The following is a 20,029-nucleotide window of genomic DNA, read 5'->3' on the forward strand; positions in this document are numbered from 1 at the left end:
GCTCTGAGGACTGACCAGTCCTCTTCTGGCTGTACAGGGTAGACCAGAGAAACCAGGCTCTGAGGACTGACCAGTCCTCTTCTGGCTGTACAGGGTAGACCAGAGAAACCAGGCTCTGAGGACTGGCCAGTCCTCTTCTGGCTGTACAGGGTAGACCAGAGAAACCAGGCTCTGAGGACTGACCAGTCCTCTTCTGGCTGTACAGGGTAGACCAGAGAAACCAGGCTCTGAGGACTGACCAGTCCTCTTCTGGCTGTACAGGGTAGACCAGAGAAACCAGGCTCTGAGGACTGACCAGTCCTCTTCTGGCTGTACAGGGTAGACCAGAGAAACCAGGCTCTGAGGACTGACCAGTCCTCTTCTGGCTGTACAGGGTAGACCAGAGAAACCAGGCTCTGAGGACTGACCAGTCCTCTTCTGGCTGTACAGGGTAGACCAGAGAAACCAGGCTCTGAGGACTGACCAGTCCTCTTCTGGCTGACCAGGGTAGACCAGAGAAACCAGGCTCTGAGGACTGGCCAGTCCTCTTCTGGCTGTACAGAGATTTCTACGGGGGAGAAAGGGGGCCGTAGGATTAACCATTTAAACACAGAGACATGCAGCCAGACTAATAGAATAAATGGATGGCAGTGAAACAAAACTGAAGTCCTGCTGAAATCCTTCATTGTGAAACAGCCCCAGCGTCGCCCAGCCCACGTAACCAACGACGACAGAGAAACCCAGCCCACGTTACCAACGACGACAGAGAAACCCAGCCCACGTTACCAATATTAGCTCGTCTCTTGAGCTCCTTGCGTCGGTTGGCAAACCAGTTGTACACTTTAAGAGAGCTGACTCTCTCCAGGTCCGATAGCTTCTTCCCTGAAATAAAATAACATTCAGGAGATTAGATCATTACATTCCAAAGGGCAAAGTACACTGAAAAAAACTAACTCAACATGTAAAGTCTTGTTGCCGTGTTTCATGAGCTGAAATAAAAATAAAAAATCCCAGAAATGTTCCATTCTCACAAAAAGCTTAATTCTCTGAAATGTTGCACACTCATTTGTTTACATCCCTGTTAGTGAGCATTTCTCTTTTGCCAAGAAAAATCATCCACTTGACAGGTGTAGCATATCAAGAAGCTTGTATGGCGTAGTGCTGACTGACGTCATCGTTGTGGTGGATGTGGGGTTATGGTATGGGCAGGCATAAGTTACGCACAACGAGCACAATTGCATTTTATCGGTGGCATTAGAAATGCACAGAGATACCGTGACGAGATCCTGGGGTCCATTGTTGTGCCATTCATCAGCCGCCATCACCTTATGTTTCATCATGATAATGCACGGCTCCATGTCGCAAGAATCTGTACACACTTCCTGGAAGCTGAAAATGTCCCAGTTCTTCCATGGCCTGCAGACTCACCAGACATGTACGACAGCGTGTTCCAGTTCCCACCAATATCCAGAAACTTCGCACAGCCATTAAAGAGGAGTGGGACAACATTCCACAGGTAACAATCAACAGCCTGATCAACTATGTGAAGGAGATGTCGCTCTGCATGAGGCAAATGGTGGTCACACCAGATACTGACTGGTTTTCTGATCCACAGCTCTACTTTTTAACAGTACCTGTGACCAACAGATGCATATCTGTATTCCCAATCATGTGAAATCCATAGATTAGGGCCTTCATTTATTTCAAATGACTGATTTTCTGATATGAACTGCAACTTACTTAAGGTAGCTGGGCAGGACAACCCCTACACTACAGTCACAGGTAGCTGGGCAGGACAACCCCTACACTACAGTCACAGGTAGCTGGGCAGGACAACCCCTACACTACAGTCACAGGTAGCTGGGTAGGGCAACCCCTACACTACAGTCACAGGTAGCTGGGTAGGGCAACCCCTACACTACAGTCACAGGTAGCTGGGTAGGGCAACCCCTACACTACAGTCACAGGTAGCTAGGTAGGGCAACCCCTACACTACAGTCACAGGTAGCTAGGTAGGGCAACCCCTACACTACAGTCACAGGTAGCTAGGTAGGGCAATCACACACACTACAGTCACAGGTAGCTAGGTAGGATAACCCCTACACTACAGTCACAGGTAGCTAGGTAGGACAACCCCTACACTACAGTCACAGGTAGCTAGGTAGGACAACCCCTACACTACAGTCACAGGTAGCTAGGTAGGACAACCCCTACACTACAGTCACAGGTAGCTAGGTAGGACAACCCCTACACTACAGTCATAGTAAGTAGTAAAGCATCCTTCAGCTAAATCAGGTCTAGTAACAAAGGCCAGTACAACAGTAAGGTGGACAGAAGTAAATACCTGGTTTCTGGATGACAGCGTTGCAGGCGTTAGAGATCTCCTCTCTCTTAGCTTCATCAGGGTACTGGTTGTCATTGAAGTAGCTGAGGAGAAGAGGTGGCCATCTCAAAACACAGATCTAGTCGGTGTCCCAAATAGCACCCTATTCCCTATGTAGTGCACTGCTTTAGACCAGAGCCCTCTCCACCCTATCCCCTCCCTCTCCTAAGTCATCTATGCTCTCTCTCCCTCTCCTCATCACAGCCAGTCATTCTTTCCTCTGGGTAAAGATGCTCTCCTCTCCTCACCTCTCCATCACAGCCAGACATTCTTTCCTCCAGGTAAAACGACTTCCTCTGCGTAGCCGGAAGATTCCTGGGGCGGTACTTATATGGGGTGTGGTCTGTCTCCACTCCATTTCTTCCATAGCCATTGGGGCTGGGCGCATGTTTAGAGTGGCACCTAGAGGAGCCAATAGCAAGAAAGCATTAACTCACAACCTTATAACATGTCTAGTTTTCATGAGACAACAAATGAAACCAAAGAGGTACCATCTGAACTTACGTCCAAATAGAAATAGTTGTTTTCATCCCCAATGCAGAATGTTTTAAAACCTTTTGCTCAAATGAATAGGACCCAGTATCAGAGCGGTATTACCCATCCTGTCAAAGTGATGCCTGCAGTCTTTGATTAATAAGGTGTTGGGTAGAGGTGTCCAGTCTTTCCATAATAAGGTGTTGGGTAGAGGTGTCCAGTCTTTCCATAATAAGGTGTTGGGTAGAGGTGGCCAGTCTTTCCATAATAAGGTGTTGGGTAGAGGTGTCCAGTCTTTCCATAATAAGGTGTTGGGTAGAGGTGTCCAGTCTTTCCATAATAAGGTGTTGGGTAGAGGTGTCCAGTCTTTCCATAATAAGGTGTTGGGTAGAGGTGTCCAGTCTTTCCATAATAAGGTGTTGGGTAGAGGTGTCCAGTCTTTCCATAATAAGGTGTTGGGTAGAGGTGTCCAGTCTTTCCATAATAAGGTGTTGGGTAGAGGTGTCCAGTCTTTCCATAATACGGTGTTGGGTAGAGGTGGCCGGTCTTTCCATAATAAGGTGTTGGGTAGAGGTGTCCAGTCTTTCCATAATAAGGTGTTGGGTAGAGGTGGCCAGTCTTTCCATAATAAGGTGTTGGGTAGAGGTGGCCAGTCTTTCCATAATAAGGTGTTGGGTAGAGGTGGCCAGTCTTTCCATAATAAGGTGTTGGGTAGAGGTGGCCAGTCTTTCCATAATAAGGTGTTGGGTAGAGGTGGCCAGTCTTTCCATAATAAGGTGTTGGGTAGAGGTGGCCAGTCTTTCCATAATAAGGTGTTGGGTAGAGGTGGCCAGTCTTTCCATAATAAGGTGTTGGGTAGAGGTGGCCAGTCTTTCCATAATAAGGTGTTGGGTAGAGGTGGCCAGTCTTTCCATAATAAGGTGTTGGGTAGAGGTGGCCAGTCTTTCCATAATAAGGTGTTGGGTAGAGGTGGCCAGTCTTTCCATAATAAGGTGTTGGGTAGAGGTGGCCAGTCTTTCCATAATAAGGTGTTGGGTAGAGGTGGCCAGTCTTTCCATAATAAGGTGTTGGGTAGAGGTGGCCAGTCTTTCCATAATAAGGTGTTGGGTAGAGGTGGCCAGTCTTTCCATAATAAGGTGTTGGGTAGAGGTGGCCAGTCTTTCCATAATAAGGTGTTGGGTAGAGGTGGCCAGTCTGATTAATAAGGTGTTGGGTAGAGGTGGCCAGTCTGATTAATAAGGTGTTGGGTAGAGGTGGCCAGTCTGATTAATAAGGTGTTGGGTAGAGGTGGCCAGTCTGATTAATAAGGTGTTGGGTAGAGGTGGCCAGTCTGATTAATAAGGTGTTGGGTAGAGGTGGCCAGTCTGATTAATAAGGTGTTGGGTAGAGGTGGCCAGTCTGATTAATAAGGTGTTGGGTAGAGGTGGCCAGTCTGATTAATAAGGTGTTGGGTAGAAGTGGCCAGTCTTTCCATAATAAGTGTGAAGCTGATGCTGAGTAATTTGGCAGAGTACCATAGAGGTACATGATTCATCAGTGGACAAGGATGGTACACAGAGAGAGAGAGACGAGAGACGGGTACCTGGGGAGGTCTTCTCTAGCTGGTACCAGTGGTAGAAAGCTCTCTTCTTCTGTTCACTGAGGTCAGAGCCGTGTTGAAGCAACCAATGAGAGATCCTGCTCTGACTGATTCCTGGAACACACACACACACCAGGTTAGAGAGGTAGCAGTCCTACCAACCAATAATAGTGTACCTGCCTGTGAGACTCTACACACATAGCCAGGAGAAGCCATCACTGCTGCCTGTAGCCCCATCGCCTGTAGCCCCATCACTGCTGCTTGTAGCCCCAAAGCACGTAACAGGCTGACCAATACAAGAGTTGAAAAATTGGTGTCCATTCAGGCAAATTTGAGGCTTCTTGAGCCTGACAACGAGCCATCCTCAACAAGGTTGGAAAGTGACAGTGAAGATGAGGCCTCAGAGTCTGATGTTCAAGAGGTGGACATTGAGGAGGTCCAGGGAGAAGACATGGAAGCCTGAGAGGAAGACACCCAAAGCTTTAGTTTGTAGACTAAAATTTTACAGACGCATGTTGAAAATGTTTTTGGGAGAGGCGATGGATCATTGGGGATCATTCAATATTCCCTTTCTTTTGTTGTTCAGTGAAATCATACCATGTGAAGAGTCAACTCATTTCATTAAAGTTCAATTCATGACTAAATCGTTTCCCCCCCCCCATTTCTATTGGAAGGATTTAATAATTTGCAATTTTGTCCACATATTATAAGGTAAAAGGTTTATGTTTCTGTCTCCATTGTCATGACGTTGGCCTCTTTCTCTGGGTCCAGAGAACAGTTGAACCCCCTCCCTCTGCACCAGGCCTTTTCTATGCAACATCCCCCGACCTCTATACTTCTGACACAAGGCTGTGTGAAGGCTGTCGTAAAATTCCAAAGGAGAATGTCCTGCCTCATGGCCCCAGTATAAAGAGAGAGTGTTTTCATGGAGAGAACAAACGATTCTTCCACCTCACAGAATTGGAGAACCAAATGACATTTATGTTCTGGAGAAGGTATAAAAGATCAGGTGAAGAATCCAGCTACGAACTGGTCCGCTTGGTACAATTTTGTGAGGCTCATTAGAGACAATATGGCCATATTACCATACTAAGGTTTATATACTAGCCTCAGCGGTGAGACTTAAATCTAATGGTTGTATACAATGATTTAATAAGATTAAAGCTATTTGGAATATGTAGAGAGGCTATGTACTGATGTTAATGTGATAGAATTGTATTTCGGTTCAAAGCTTAACTCAGTCATCGGCACGCCCCCAGGGACACAGACAGGACAAGGTGTCATGTGACAGTTTTTCTACGTTCAGTATATAAGCCCACCCAGGGTTACTATCGAGACCAGGCCGCCACTCCATTACGAGTTGGCCAATAGGTTTGACCATGCATCCCTCTACTGAAGTTTAACCATACCACGTGGTTAAACTTTTAGACTATCAATACCGACAGAATAATAACAAGTCTTTGATATTAATTAATAGACCGCAGCTCGAAATTTGATATCATTGAACGCGAAGACCAACGAAACAGCCATTCTATAACGACATTAATGGGGAGAGAAAGAGAGAGAACTCTCCACAGAACGACGCTCCAACAAGGATCCCGACAACACACTGAGCGTATATATATATATATTGATTGCAATTGTTCCCGAATGAGTGAGCGTTCATGTGCAAAGGATAAGCATATCAATTGTTAATATTTATCAACTCTGTAGGGTCTTCTCAGCTGACCCCCCCTTGTTGGTTTAACAAGCCACCATGCCGGTTTAGCCCACATTACTCTACCAATTCTTTGTGACGATAACTACTGTTTGTATGCTTTCTGTGAATTACTTTGTTTAGTAAATAAATGATTTTAAGACAGTTGATGTATGGATGACATAGTGAAGACTGGGTTCGTGCCGATACAACAATTTACGACGTTTGGAATGAGACTGGACGAGGTAAAATACAACATTTAAACCAGAAGATAAATCGGTCAGATACTATAATATAGGAAAGTTATATTAGGAAAATTATAACTAATCTGAATATTTTCCTTGGTGTCGTGTCTTTGGGCACCATTAAACTGAAGACATGTTTATCAAAATAACTCCCTGTAATTATTATCACGCGATCAAACTGATTAATCGTTTAATTGTAATTAACTAGGAGATCGGGGCACCAAGGAAAATATTCAGATTACAAAGTTGTAATTTTCCTAATATAACTTTCCTGTACTATAATATTATATCCTATTATAGTATAGGCCGATTATCTTCTGGTTTAAATGGTGTATTTTACCTCGAGTCCAGTCTCATTCCAAACGTCGTAAATTGTTGTATCTGCACGAACCCAGTCTTTACTAAGAGCCATCCATACATCAATTGTCTTAAAATCATTTATTTACTAAACTAAGTAATTCACAGAAAGTATACAAACAGTAATTATCGTCACAAAGAATTGGTAGAGGAATGTGCCCTAGTGGGCTAAACAGGCATGGCGGCCTGTTGAACAAAGGGTCATAAACAGTCAGCTGAGGAGACACACAGAGTTCATTAATATTAACAATTGATATGCTAATCCTTTGTACATGAACGCTCACTCATTCGGGAACAACTGCAATCAATATATATTTACGCTCAGTGTGTCGTCGGGATCCTTGTTGAAGAGTCGTTCTGTTGGGGAGATTCTCTCTCTCTCAGCGACATTCATTAATGTCGTTATAGAATGGATGTTTCGTTGGTCTTCACATTCAATGATATAATTTCTAGCTGCAGACTATTAATTAATATCAAAGACCTGTTCTTATTCTGTCGGTATCAATAGTCTAAAAGTTAACCACGTGGTATAGTTCACTTTCAGTATAGGAATTGGATGGTCAAACCTATTGGCCAACTCGCAATGGAGTGGAGGCCTGGTCTGAAGAAAGTAAATCAGGGTGGGGTTTTATAGTGAACATAGAACAGGCTTGTCACATGACGCCTGGTCCTGTCTGTGTCCCTGGGGGGGGTGTGCCGATGACCGATTTAATCTTTGAACATAAATACATTCTATCACATTAACATCAGTACACAGCATCTCAATGTATCACAAATAGCTTTATCCTTATTAATACATTCTATACAACCATGTGGATGCAAGTCTCATAGCTGAGGCTATTATGTAAACCGTTTTATGGTAATATGGCTATATTGTCTCTGAGTATCACAAAATTGTACCAAGCGGACCAGTTCGTAGCTGGATTCTTCACCAATCTTCCATACCTTCTCCAGAAAATACATGTCATTCGGTTCCCCAATTCTGTGAGTTGGAAGAATTTCCTGTGTCTCTCTATGAACCATGTGGCAAGAGATTCACCTCTAGAATTTTACAACCCTTCACACAGGGCCTGGGTGGGGGTCAACTGTCCTCCCTGTACTCAAAGAGGGTAACGTCATGACAACACCATATAATATAGTAAATATATCTAAAGCAAACTTATACATTTAAATGGTATTAATATTAATTAGCATATATTCCCATTAATTCCCACAGAAAGTTTCCACCTCTGAATATTCCCCAGAATGTGCAACCCTAGCCATCACACATACTGTAGCCATCACACATACCATAGCCATCACACATACCGTAGCTATATGAGTAGATATGTCTGGTTAAATAAAATATATTATATTTAAATTTAATGTCTGTGTGTGACAGACATCTGATTGCTGTGTGAGCCTTGTGGGAGGGGTTGTCAATTATAGTGGAAGCTTCAAGGTGTTACTGACCTGGGCCGCCGCAGTGTGCTTGTTAGTGACCTGGGCCGCCGCAGTGTGCTTGTTACTGACCTGGGCCGCCGCAGTGTGCTTGTTACTGACCTGGGCCGCCGCAGTGTGCTTGTTACTGACCTGGGCCGCCGCAGTGTGCTTGTTACTGACCTGGGCCGCCGCAGTGTGCTTGTTACTGACCTGGGCCGCCGCAGTGTGTTTGCTACTGACCTGGGCCACCACAGTGTGTTTGTTACTGACCTGTGACCTGAGCCACCACAGCCTGAGAGATTCTCCTGTTCCCCAGGAACAACTTGATCTCCTCCTTCACAATGCTGCCGTCTCTCCTGTGTACACACATACACAACAGTGCATAAATAGGCTAACCAGTGTTATTGTTATAATAGAATATATGCCATTTTAACAAAGCCTTTTAAAGTCCAAAGCGACTAAGTCATGAGTATATACATTTTGAAATGGTTTGGACTCCAGCAGGAATCGAATCGACAATCTTGGTGTTACAAGCGCCACGCTCTACCAACTGGGCCACAACATTTTTGTTTTATCCTGAAAAATCCCCCAGTCCTTAGCGATTAAAAAAAATACCCATAACATGATGCAGCCATGTGTTATATTGAATTTGCTCCAAACATAACACTTTGTATTCAGGACAAAGTTTTTTGCTTTGCCACTTTAGTACCTTGTTGCAAACAGGATGCATGTTTTGGAATATTTTATATTCTGTACAGGCTTCCTTGTAACTCTGTCAATTAGGTTAGGGGAGTAACTACAGCGTTGGTGATTCATCCTCAGTTCTCTCCTATCACAGCCATTAAATGAACTGTTTTAAAGTCACCATTGGCCTCATGGTGAAATCCCTGAGCGGTTTCCTTCATCTCCGGCAACTGAGTTAGGAAGGAAGCAGTTCTGCATGGAAGAGCGGGCCAAAATTCACCCACAGGGATGTGAGATTTATCAACAACTTCCACGTTTGGTTGCAGTCATTGGAGCTAAAAGTTGGCACAACCAGTTAGAGTGTAAATGGGTAATTACTTTTACACAGGGGAAATGGTGTTGCATAACTTTGTTAACCTGTTGTGGATAGGGGGCAGTATTTTCACGGCCGGATAAAAAAAACCTACCCGATTTAATCTGGTTACTACTCTTGCCCAGAAACTATAATATGCATATAATTAGTAGATTTGGATAGAAAACACTAAAGTTTCTAAAACTGTTTGAATGGTGTCTGAGTATAACAGAACTCACATGGCAGGCAAAAACCTGAGAAGTTTCCAGGCAGGAAGTGGCCTGTCTGACAATTTGTAGTCCTTCTGTTGCATCTCTATCGAAATTACAGCATCTGTGCTTCTAAATACGGTAATGGAATATTTTGAATTTTTTTGTCACGAAATGCACTCGCGCGTTACACTTTGGATAGTGACCTGAACGCGCGAACAAAACTGAGGTTTTTGGATATAACTACGGATTATTTGGAACCAAAACAACATGTTGTTGAAGTCCTGGGAGTGCATTCTGACGAAGAACAGCAAAGGTAATCCAATTTTTCTAATAGTAATTCTGAGTTTAGGCTGCCCCGACGTTGGCGGGTCTGAATAGCTAGCCTTGATGGCCGAGCTATGTACTCAGAATATTGCAAAATGTGCTTTTGCCGAAAAGCCATTTTAAAATATCGGACATAGCGATTGCATAAAGGAGTTCTGTATCTATAATTCTTAAAATAATTGTTATGTATTTTGTCAATGTTTATCATGAGTAATTTAGTAAATTCACCGGAAGTTTTCGGTGGGTATGCTAGTTCTGAACATCACATGCTAATGTGAAAAGCTGGTTTTTGATATAAATATGAACTTGATTTAACAAAACATGCATGTATTGTATAACATAATGTCCTAGGAGTGTCATCTGATGAAGATCAAAGGTTAGTGCTGCATTTAGCTGTGGTTTGGGTTTTTGTGACATATATGCTTGCTTTGAAAATGGCTGTGTGACTATTTCTGGCTGGGTACTCTGCTGACATAATCTAATGTTTTGCTTTCGCTGTAAAGCCTTTTTGAAATCGGACAATGTGGTTAGATTAACCAGAGTCTTATCTTTAAAATGGTGTAAAATATACTGCTCAAAAAAATAAAGGGAACACTTAAACAACACATCCTAGATCTGAATGAAAGAAATAATCTTATTAAATACTTTTTTCTTTACATAGTTGAATATGCTGACAACAAAAATCACACAAAAATAATCAATGGAAATCCAATTTATCAACCCATGGAGGTCTGGATTTGGAGTCACACTCAAAATTAAAGTGGAAAACCACACTACAGGCTGATCCAACTTTGATGTAATGTCCTTAAAACAAGTCAAAATGAGGCTCAGTAGTGTGTGTGGCCTCCACGTGCCTGTATGACCTCCCTACAACGCCTGGGCATGCTCCTGATGAGGTGGCGGATGGTCTCCTGATGGATCTCCTCCCAGACCTGGACTAAAGTATCCGCCAACTCCTGGACAGTCTGTGGTGCAACGTGGCGTTGGTGGATGGAGCGAGACATGATGTCCCAGATGTGCTCAATTGGAGTCAGGTCTGGGGAACGGTCGGGCCAGTCCATAGCATCAATGCCTTCCTCTTGCAGGAACTGCTGACACACTCCAGCCACATGAGGTCTAGCATTGTCTTGCATCAGGAGGAACCCAGGGCCAACCGCACCAGCATATGGTCTCACAAGGGGTCTGAGGATTTCATCTCGGTACCTAAAGGCAGTCAGGCTACCTCTGGCGAGCACATGGAGGGCTGTGTGGCCCCCCAAAGAAATGCCACCCCACACCATGACTGACCCACCACCAAACCGGTCATGCTGGAGGATGTTGCAGGCAGCAGAACGTTCTCCACAGCGTCTCCAGACTCTGTCACGTGCTCAGTGTGAACCTGCTTTCATCTGTGAAGAGCACAGGGCGCCAGTGGCGAATTTGCCAATCTTGGTGTTCTCTGACAAATGCCAAACGACCTGCACGGTGTTGGGCTGTAAGCACAACCCCCACCTGTGGACGTCGGGCCCTCATGGAGTCTGTTTCTGACCATTTGAGCAGACATGCACTTTGTGGCCTGCTGGAGGTCATTTTGCAGGGCTCTGGCAGTGCTCCTCCTGCTCCTCCTTGCACAAAGGCGGAGGTAGCAGTCCTGCTGCTGGGTTGTTGGCCTCCTCCACGTCTCCTGATGTACTGGCCTGTCTCCTGGTAGCGCCTCCATGCTCTGGACACTACGCTGACAGACACAGCAAACCTTCTTGCCACAGCTCGCATTGATGTGCCATCCTGGATGAGCTGCACTACCTGAGCCACTTGTGTGGGTTGTAGACTCCGTCTCATGCTACCACTAGAGTGAAAGCACCGCCAGCATTCAAAAGTGACCAAAACATCAGCCAGGAAGCATAGGAACTGAGAAGTGGTCTGTGGTCCCCACCTGCAGAACCACTCCTTTATTGGGGGTGTCTTGCTAATTGCCTATAATTTCCACCGGTTGTCTATTCCATTTGCACAACAGCATGTGAAATTTATTGTCAATCAGTGTTGCTTCCTAAGTGGACAGTTTGATTTCACAGAAGTGTGATTGACTTGGAGTTACATTGTGTTGTTTAAGTGTTCCCTTTATTTTTTTGAGCAGTGTAGTTGATTGTTTGAGAAAACTGAATTGTGGTATTTTAGTTGGTTTTGTATTTCGCGCCATACGATGCCATTGGCTGTTGGCTAGGGGTTCCGCTAGCGGAACGTCTAGATGCAAGAGGTTAATTAAATAAAATAAGTATACATTTTTTTTTGTTATTTGTAAACTATGCTGAACATATCTACTGTGCTATGATGTCTGAACTTGTGAAAACATAGACATCAATGATTGGTTCAGATTTGGTCCAGTCCGGAGCAACCAAATGTGGTATTTTTTTTTTTTTGGGGGGGGGGGGGATAGCTCATTACAATAATAGCCAGAGTGTAGAATAATACCCAATTTTGCATATTTCTACCTTTGTGTACTAATTTAGGGATCGTCACCATGAATATAATGCTATTCATATCCTTAATTTCTGTATAGTACAGATCAGGGACCCCATGATGTAATTCTGTTACCGGTTGTAAATCCACTTCACTTTACTGTAGTAGAATAAACAGAATAGATGTTTTCTAACTCAAGGTGTGATGTCATAGCTGACACCCCATTCTTTCTGCAGACATCTTTGAATCTTAATTCAGAGCAAATATTTGAGTTTCCGGAAAAAGGGTGGTAGCATACAAAAAAAAGAGAGGGAGATTTGACTAATTCTGTTACCAAACTTTATATCTGCACAGTTGTTCCAATAAATGTTGTTTCTGTGAAATTTGACACGTGGTAGCCTGACCGCTGGGCTCTCGATCAATTCACTTAAGCTCACAAGATCAGGCAGGTCAAACGAGGCTGTGTGGTTGTTCCATCAGATCAGGCAGGTCAAACGAGGCTGTGTGGTTGTTCCATCAGATCAGGCAGGTCAAACGAGGCTGTGTGGTTGTTCCATCAGATCAGGCAGGTCAAACGTGGCTGTGTGGTTGTTGCATCAGATCAGGCAGGTCAAACGTGGCTGTGTGGTTGTTGCATCAGATCCTCGCAGGTCAAACGAGGCTGTGTGGTTGTTGCATCAGATCCTCGCAGGTCAAACGTGGCTGTGTGGTTGTTGCATCAGATCAGGCCGGTCAAACGTGGCTGTGCGGTTGTTCCATCCCATCAGATCAGGCAGGTCAAACGAGGCTGTGTGGTTGTTCCATCCCATCAGATCAGGCAGGTCAAACGTGGCTGTGTGGTTGTTCCATCCCATCAGATCAGGCAGGTCAAACGTGGCTGTTCCATCCCATCAGATCAGGCAGGTCAAACGTGGCTGTGTGGTTGTTGCATCAAATCAGAAAGACAGCCTTAAAATCGTGAGAGTGGTATGCAGTGAGAGTGGTAGCCTAAATGTGTTCATGATGTGTTTGGAGTGACTGGTATAGTCCTGATAGTGGTGGACTGGTGTATAAACTGGTATAGTCCTGATAGTGGTAGACTGGTGTATAAACTGGTATAGTCCTGATAGTGGTGGACTGGTGTATAAACTGGTATAGTCCTGATAGTGGTGGACTGGTGTATAAACTGGTATAGTCCTGATAGTGGTAGACTGGTGTATAAACTGGTATAGTCCTGATAGTGGTAGACTGGTGTATAAACTGGTATAGTCCTGATAGTGGTAGACTGGTGTATAAACTGGTATAGTCCTGATAGTGGTAGACTGGTGTATAAACTGGTATAGTCCTGATAGTGGTAGACTGGTGTATAAACTGGTATAGTCCTGATAGTGGTAGACTGGTGTATAAACTGGTATAGTCCTGATAGTGGTAGACTGGTGTATAAACTGGTATAGTCCTGATAGTGGTGGACTGGTATATAAAATGACATATTGAATAGGATCCCTGTTAGCCTGGGTACCATTCTGATAATCCATCATGCCACTCCTTGTACTCCATGTCACTCCAAATCCTTGCCACTCCTATGTTTGGCATGACACGGAGTATAAGGCGTGACAAGTTACCACAAAACAGATTCTGGATTTCAGGCTAGATCTCTGTAGGCTGGTGTGTGACTTTGACCCTGCCCTGACCCCTAACCCCATCATCACTGACCTCATAAGCTCCTCCACCTTATCATCGATTTCCAGCTCCTCCTCAGTTGCCTCGAACCCGAACGCCCTGGCGGCCGCTGCACTGTTCACCGGGTACCGCGGCGGCGAGAGCTTCCCATTGGGCGTCGCCACCAGGCTGTCCCGCCCCCCGTTCTGCACCATGGTGACCAGTGACACTGGGGAGTGGCGGACGGCGGAGGGCAGGCTGGGCGGTGGGGAGGTGTCGTAGCTGTTGCTAGGCGACAGCCCCCCACGTGGTGAGAGGTACTGGGTCTGTGCGACGGTAGAGTTGGTGCAGGAAGAGGCCGGGGTGGTGTTGTTAACATTGCTGCTCCCACTGGTGGCATTACTATTAATAATAATACAGGAAGAAGATGTTGTAGAAGATGTGGTGGCTGCAGTGTTGTTGGAGGTGCAATTGGGGTCTGACACAGAGCCGCTTGCTCCTCCCCCGTAGGAGGTGCGATGCCCAAACTTGTTCCCGTGCTCACGGTCCAGCCGATCTAGGGTGTCCATGCCGTGGAGGATCTCTTGCTTGGTCATGCCCGTACGCCGCAGCCTCTGGAGCAAGTCGATCTGCTCGATGGTGAAGCGAGGTTCGTCTGTGTAATGAGACATCCTGGAGAAGAGGAGGGAGAGGAATGGTAGGGGGTGTGAGAGAAGAAAAAAAATACACAGTGAGAGGAGAAGGGTAGAAAAGGCGTGAGGGAGAGAGAGAGAGGAAAGAAAGGGGAAGGCACAATTTTGTGGGGGACAGCAGCAACACACGCAGTCACCTTGAAAGCGTTAGCTGATCCTATCTCAATCATTTCGCTGTGCTTAAGAGCAATAACAAATGCACTTCTCCCTCTGAACGGCGTTCCACAGGCCAAGCATCTCTCTGAACGGCGTTCCACAGGCCAAGCATCTCTCTGAACGGCGTTCCACAGGCCAAGCATCTCTCTGAACGGCGTTCCACAGGCCAAGCATCTCTCTGAACGGCGTTCCACAGGCCAAGCATCTCTCTGAACGGCGTTCCACAGGCCAAGCATCTCTCTGAACGGCGTTCCACAGGCCAAGCATCTCTCTGAACGGCGTTCCACAGGCCAAGCATTTCTCTGTTTGGTTTCCATAAGCATTTCAGGGTAGAAGAGATTAATAGAGTCAACCAGGCTGCAGCACATTTTCCATCTTGTGAGGCAACATGACTAGATCTTTCTATCTTTTCTATCAGTAGAGACATGTTCCAAAGATGCACATAGGGACAGTTCTCTCTGCATGGTGTTTTGGAAAACAGATGTTACGATATACCGGTATTAATGCACGGACTGGTTTGGGTTTTTACTTTACCTTCTATAAAACGATAGTTGAATGTTTGGTTTGTTAAAAGGTAATAAGCCGTGTGTAACGCCCATTTGTATAGTTTACGTCGCGACTCGAGTCATCTCTCGCTCTCTTTCCACACAACCTAGCCCCCTGTCACTCAACGAGACCATTGCTGTTGCTGGAGTCAATGTTGCATATGTATCAATGACAGCGAGGCTGTTTTCACTTAGCTTAATATAAATCGACTAGCCTTCTATAATTACACTATTTGTTTGTGTTTCTTACAACTGCAAACAGCTGGGTGCATATATAAACTGCCTCATGGACAATAAAAGTTTCCTAAATGGAATATGTATCTGGTTATTAAAGCTTGCACATGAGCGGAACACCCAGACTCAATCCCCAAATAATTAATGTCAAACATTCGTTTACATAACAGTCAATCTGCAATGCATTAGTTACCTCGCTGGCAAGTATGGCAAACAAAGGGAGTTGGTACAAAAACGGTTACTTCTACTGTAGCTAGTTAGCGTTCGTCGTTATGCCAGTCTATTTTTACTTGGTAGGTCAGTCTATCTGAAGGGCTAGTTAGCCAACGTTAGCTAGCTCTGTTTTCAGCTACAGTAGCAGTAACAGTTTTTGTACCAACTCCAACAAGCTAAGCTACCTAACTACTGCTTGTTTGGTTATTGGCTAACTCGCTATCAAACTCAAAATACTAAGTTAGCTATCTGACTTTTATCCATGCACTTAGCTAGCTAAAAAAATCGCTAAAACGACAACTGTTTCAGTTACATTTAAGTGGGTGCCTAGTTATTTTTACCAGATGGTAATATAGCTAACTGCTAAACCACCTACTGAAAAAATGTTTGTTACAGGCTAGCTAGTTTACGTTAGCTAATTGACGGGCTAACGTTAGCTAGCTAAACATATCACATCTTACCTTGGCTCTCTATCTCGATGTGCCTCTGTACATTTGACCATTTAAATCGCACCACCACTGAACAGTGTGTGTGTGGGAGGGAAATGCCACTTTTTAACCGTCGCAACAACACATCGACCGCAGGATTGTAGATTTCAACTACAGGCTTATTGTCACAGAGTTTATAACCCCACAAGGGGAAACATCGCGAGATTTCCGGGAACGCTTCCCAAGCAGACCGGTCTGGGTTCGAGAAGTCAATAATTATTCCTTCGTTGTTCATTTTTTTTTAATCGAAATCTTAAAAAGGCACAACCTAAATTCGAGCCAATGCCTTAGGTAGTTGAACACGTTGTTATTCCAACCTCGTGAAATTGACAAACTGACACTATCTTTGTAAAAAAAGATATATATATTTTTTAGGTCGTGCCACAGCAGCCTTTGATTTTACATCTTGCAGTTCGTTGCGAGACGACCGTTAGACCAGATCACTTTGTGAGTTTAACGGGGATTTCTATTGTTATCAACAGTTTTAGACTATCTTTATAATGACTGTACTGTTTTTTTTTTTTTTTTTGTACTGTTTTGACTTTGCAAGCACGGGTAACGGCATTTGTGGGAACCCGAGTGGCGCAGCGGTCTAAGGCACTGCATTTAAGAGGCGTCACTACAGTCCCTGGTTCGAATCCAGGCTGCATCACATCCGGCCATGATTGGAAGTCCCATAGGGCGGCGCACAAAATGGCCCAACATCGTTCGGGGTAGACCGCCAATTGTAAATAAGAATATGTTCTTCACTGACTTGCCTACTTAGATAAAGGTAAATAACGGAGTGACTGAAAGTGGGGGTGGCAGAAGTGGGCGGATCAACTGCTTTACAACAGCGCTCTGTAATTGGTTAGCCAGCTTTGATTGTGTATATTTCTTAAAACGTTTTTGTTGATCAGATCTCTGCATGCAGAATTCTGCAAAATGTGTACAACATGTGTACAACATAAAACACCAAATAATACATGCAGAGCAGAATTAGGACGATATCCGCTAATTATCAAAATCCAGAAAAGAGCAGTTAAATTCTACAACCACCAAGGAAGCGATTCCCAAACCTTCCATAACAAAGCCATCACCCACAGAGAGATGAACCTGGAGAAGAGTCCCCTCAGCCAGCTGGTCCTGGGTCTCTGTTCACAAACACAAACACACCCCACAGAGCCCCAGGACAGCACAATTAGACCCAACCAAATCACGTGAAAACAAAAAGATAATTCTTTCCAATGTGTCAAGTAATTAACAAAAAAAACGGAGCAAACTAGAATACTATTTGGTCCTAAACAGAGAGTACACAGTGGCAGAATACCTGACCACTGTGACTGACCCAAAAGTAAGGAAAGTTTTGACTATGTACAGCCTTGCTCTTGAGAAAAGGCAGACCTGTCTCTCAAGAGAAGACAGGCTACGTGCACACTGCCCACAAAATGAATTGGAAACTGACCTGCACTTCCTAACCTCCTGCCAGATGTATGACCATATTAGAGACACACATTTCCCTCAGATTACAGATACACAAAGAATTTGAAAATGAACCCAATTTTGATAATCTATTGGGGGAAATACCACAGTGTGCCACAGCAGCAAGTTTTGTGACCTGTTGCCACAAGAAAAGGGCAACCAGTGAAGAACAAACACCATTGTAAATACAACCCATATTTATGTTTATTTATTTTCCCTTTTGTACTTTAACTATTTGCACATTTGACATTTGTATTGCCTATTATTTTTGGAACTTCTGTGAGTGTAATGTTTACTGTTCATTTTTGTATAGTTTTTCACTTTTTTTTATTATCTACTTCACTTGTGTTGGCAATGTTAACATATGTTTCCCATGCCAATAAAGCCCTTAATTAAAATTGAATTGAAACAAGCCTGGCAGAGCTAAAATACACTCTATTCTTGATAGAGAATCATACTGTGCCATTTGAATGTTAAAAAACACAAACACCTCACTTACAGCCTAAATATGAAAATAAAAGTAATTTTGACATCAGTTATTAGTCTACCAGTTTTTCATTTATTACCAATACACTATCATTATTAGTCCTATAACTTATGACGTCTGTCCAGCTATCATCTGATGACAAAATTGTGTTTTGTGAATAAGGCTAATTATAATTACTATTGTATAATTGGGCAGCAAACAGCCTATCAGTTTTTCATTTACCAATAAATCTATGTTTGATTATTATAACCCATGGCATCTATTTGACTATCATCAGATGACAGTAAAATAGTGTTTAGCTCAATATAATTACTCTTGTAGAATTGGGCAGCAAACCAGCTTAAAATGAAGAGTATTCAAGGACAAGGTTTAACAAAATCCATAATTAATATGACTCCCATCAGAAAACCACTGAACACAACAGACAAAAAGACAATGGCAAATGAACTTAATGACTTCTACATAAAGTTTTCTGCTATGTGTGTTAACATGCTCAACACCATTGTTACTGAGGACTGTGACCCCAAGTTAGAATTTAACCCTAGAGAGTCCACAAGAGTCTTTTAGGAAACTGACAACAGGGCCCGATGGCATCTCCGCTTTGTGCAGAGGAACTTACGCCAGCCTGGGTCCCTGTCCTTCAGAGGTTTGTACATTCTCACACGGTTCTACCTTGATGGAAGAAGGCAATCATCACCACTCTGTCTCACCAAGAAAACAACGACTGTAGACCTGTTGCTCTGACCTGCATCGTAATGCAGTGTTTTGAAAAACATCATGGTGTGTAAGCGTCAGTCAGACTAAAACACACTGTTGGACCTGTATCAGTTTGCTTACAAACGCAAACATGGCACTGATGACGCTATCCTCAGCATAGTGCATCTCATCCTGCGACATCTGGAGAACCCCAAGGCCTGCGTGCCACTGCTATTTGTCAATTTTAGTTCAGCATTTAACATCTTGCAGCTACACGTCCTCCTCAGTAAACTCAGACAGATGTCAGTCAATACCATCAGGTGGAATCACTTATTTCTGACCAATAGGAGCGAGTAAATGAGACCCTGTCTGAGCCCAAGGTCATTAACGGTGTGTGTCCCCCCAAGGCTGAGAGTTCACCCATCCTAGTCATAACTATACTGTCCAGTTTTCTGATGATACTGCCATTCTGGGTCGAAATGTGTAGACACTGACACTACTGTGTACAGGTCAGAGGTCAAGGATACAGTGTGTTGACCACCATCTCATCCTAAATGTCAAGTAAACTGAAGAAATAGTTTTTGACCTTTGTGGTGGTCCATAATGTGAACATTACTCAGATCCGCTCTTACAAATGTTCTGGGGTCCAACAATGCCTTTATTTTCTTCGTCGGTTCAGAGTCAAACAGAAGGTTATGCTCCTATTTTTATTTTACCAGGCAAGTCAGTTAAGAATAAATTCTTATTTACAATGACGGCCTACCGGGGAACAGTGGGTTAACTGCCTTGTTCAGGGTTAGAACGATAGATTTTTACCTTGTCAGCTCAGGGGATTCGATCTCGCAACTTTTCGATTACTGGCCCAACGTTCTAACCACTCGGCTACCTCCTACTCTATCAGGAAGTCATAGATAGCATTCTATTCAATGGCATTTCAGCCAAGTTTGGCAACTTGTCAGTTACTTTAAAAATCACAAATCAATTGCTTGGTCCAGACAGCCATGAAGATGATAGGTGTGAGGGAGGACTCGTCAACGCAGACTGTCTTTCAACAAAACTATCATGAGACACCCATAGTTTCAGCTCCCCCCCATTAGGCAAACGCAACAGGGTTCCGGTAATGGAAATTATATGATTAAAGGTTTGACTAAATGATTTCACTCAGAAACCATATAACCTGTTGAAATGTATTGGAAATAAGGCTATAATAATGGGTTAAAAACTATATTCCAATACTGTGTGTGAGTAAGACACTGTAACCACTTCAAAAAATGCA

The 20,029-nt window shown here is 43.9% G+C and overlaps 1 protein-coding gene across 3 annotated transcripts in view; it reads right to left on the reverse strand.

Moving 5' to 3' along the window:
• Window positions 1-16,265, reverse strand: part of LOC106571043 (homeobox-containing protein 1) — a 40,596-nt gene extending 24,331 nt beyond the window's left edge. For 2 of the 3 annotated variants that reach the window (XM_014143689.3, XM_014143688.3), the window contains exons 1-7: window positions 16,083-16,265; window positions 13,836-14,453; window positions 8,406-8,491; window positions 4,419-4,529; window positions 2,611-2,764; window positions 2,324-2,406; window positions 766-861 (exon numbers count right to left, since the gene is read on the reverse strand). In XM_014143689.3, coding sequence (XP_013999164.2) covers window positions 766-861; window positions 2,324-2,406; window positions 2,611-2,764; window positions 4,419-4,529; window positions 8,406-8,491; window positions 13,836-14,453; window positions 16,083-16,123 — 1,189 coding nt within the window. In that variant the 5' untranslated portion in view covers window positions 16,124-16,265. Of the gene's footprint in view, window positions 1-765; window positions 862-2,323; window positions 2,407-2,610; window positions 2,765-4,418; window positions 4,530-8,405; window positions 8,492-13,835; window positions 14,454-14,610; window positions 14,932-16,082 lie in introns of all 3 variants that reach the window. The other variant, XM_014143690.3, reaches the window with a different exon arrangement.
• Between the last annotated feature and the right edge of the window lie 3,764 nt (window positions 16,266-20,029).

This window comes from Salmo salar, chromosome 15 (assembly GCF_965601325.2).
Source record: "Salmo salar chromosome 15, fSalSal1, whole genome shotgun sequence".
In the NCBI taxonomy this organism is placed as follows: Eukaryota; Metazoa; Chordata; class Actinopteri; order Salmoniformes; family Salmonidae; genus Salmo; species Salmo salar.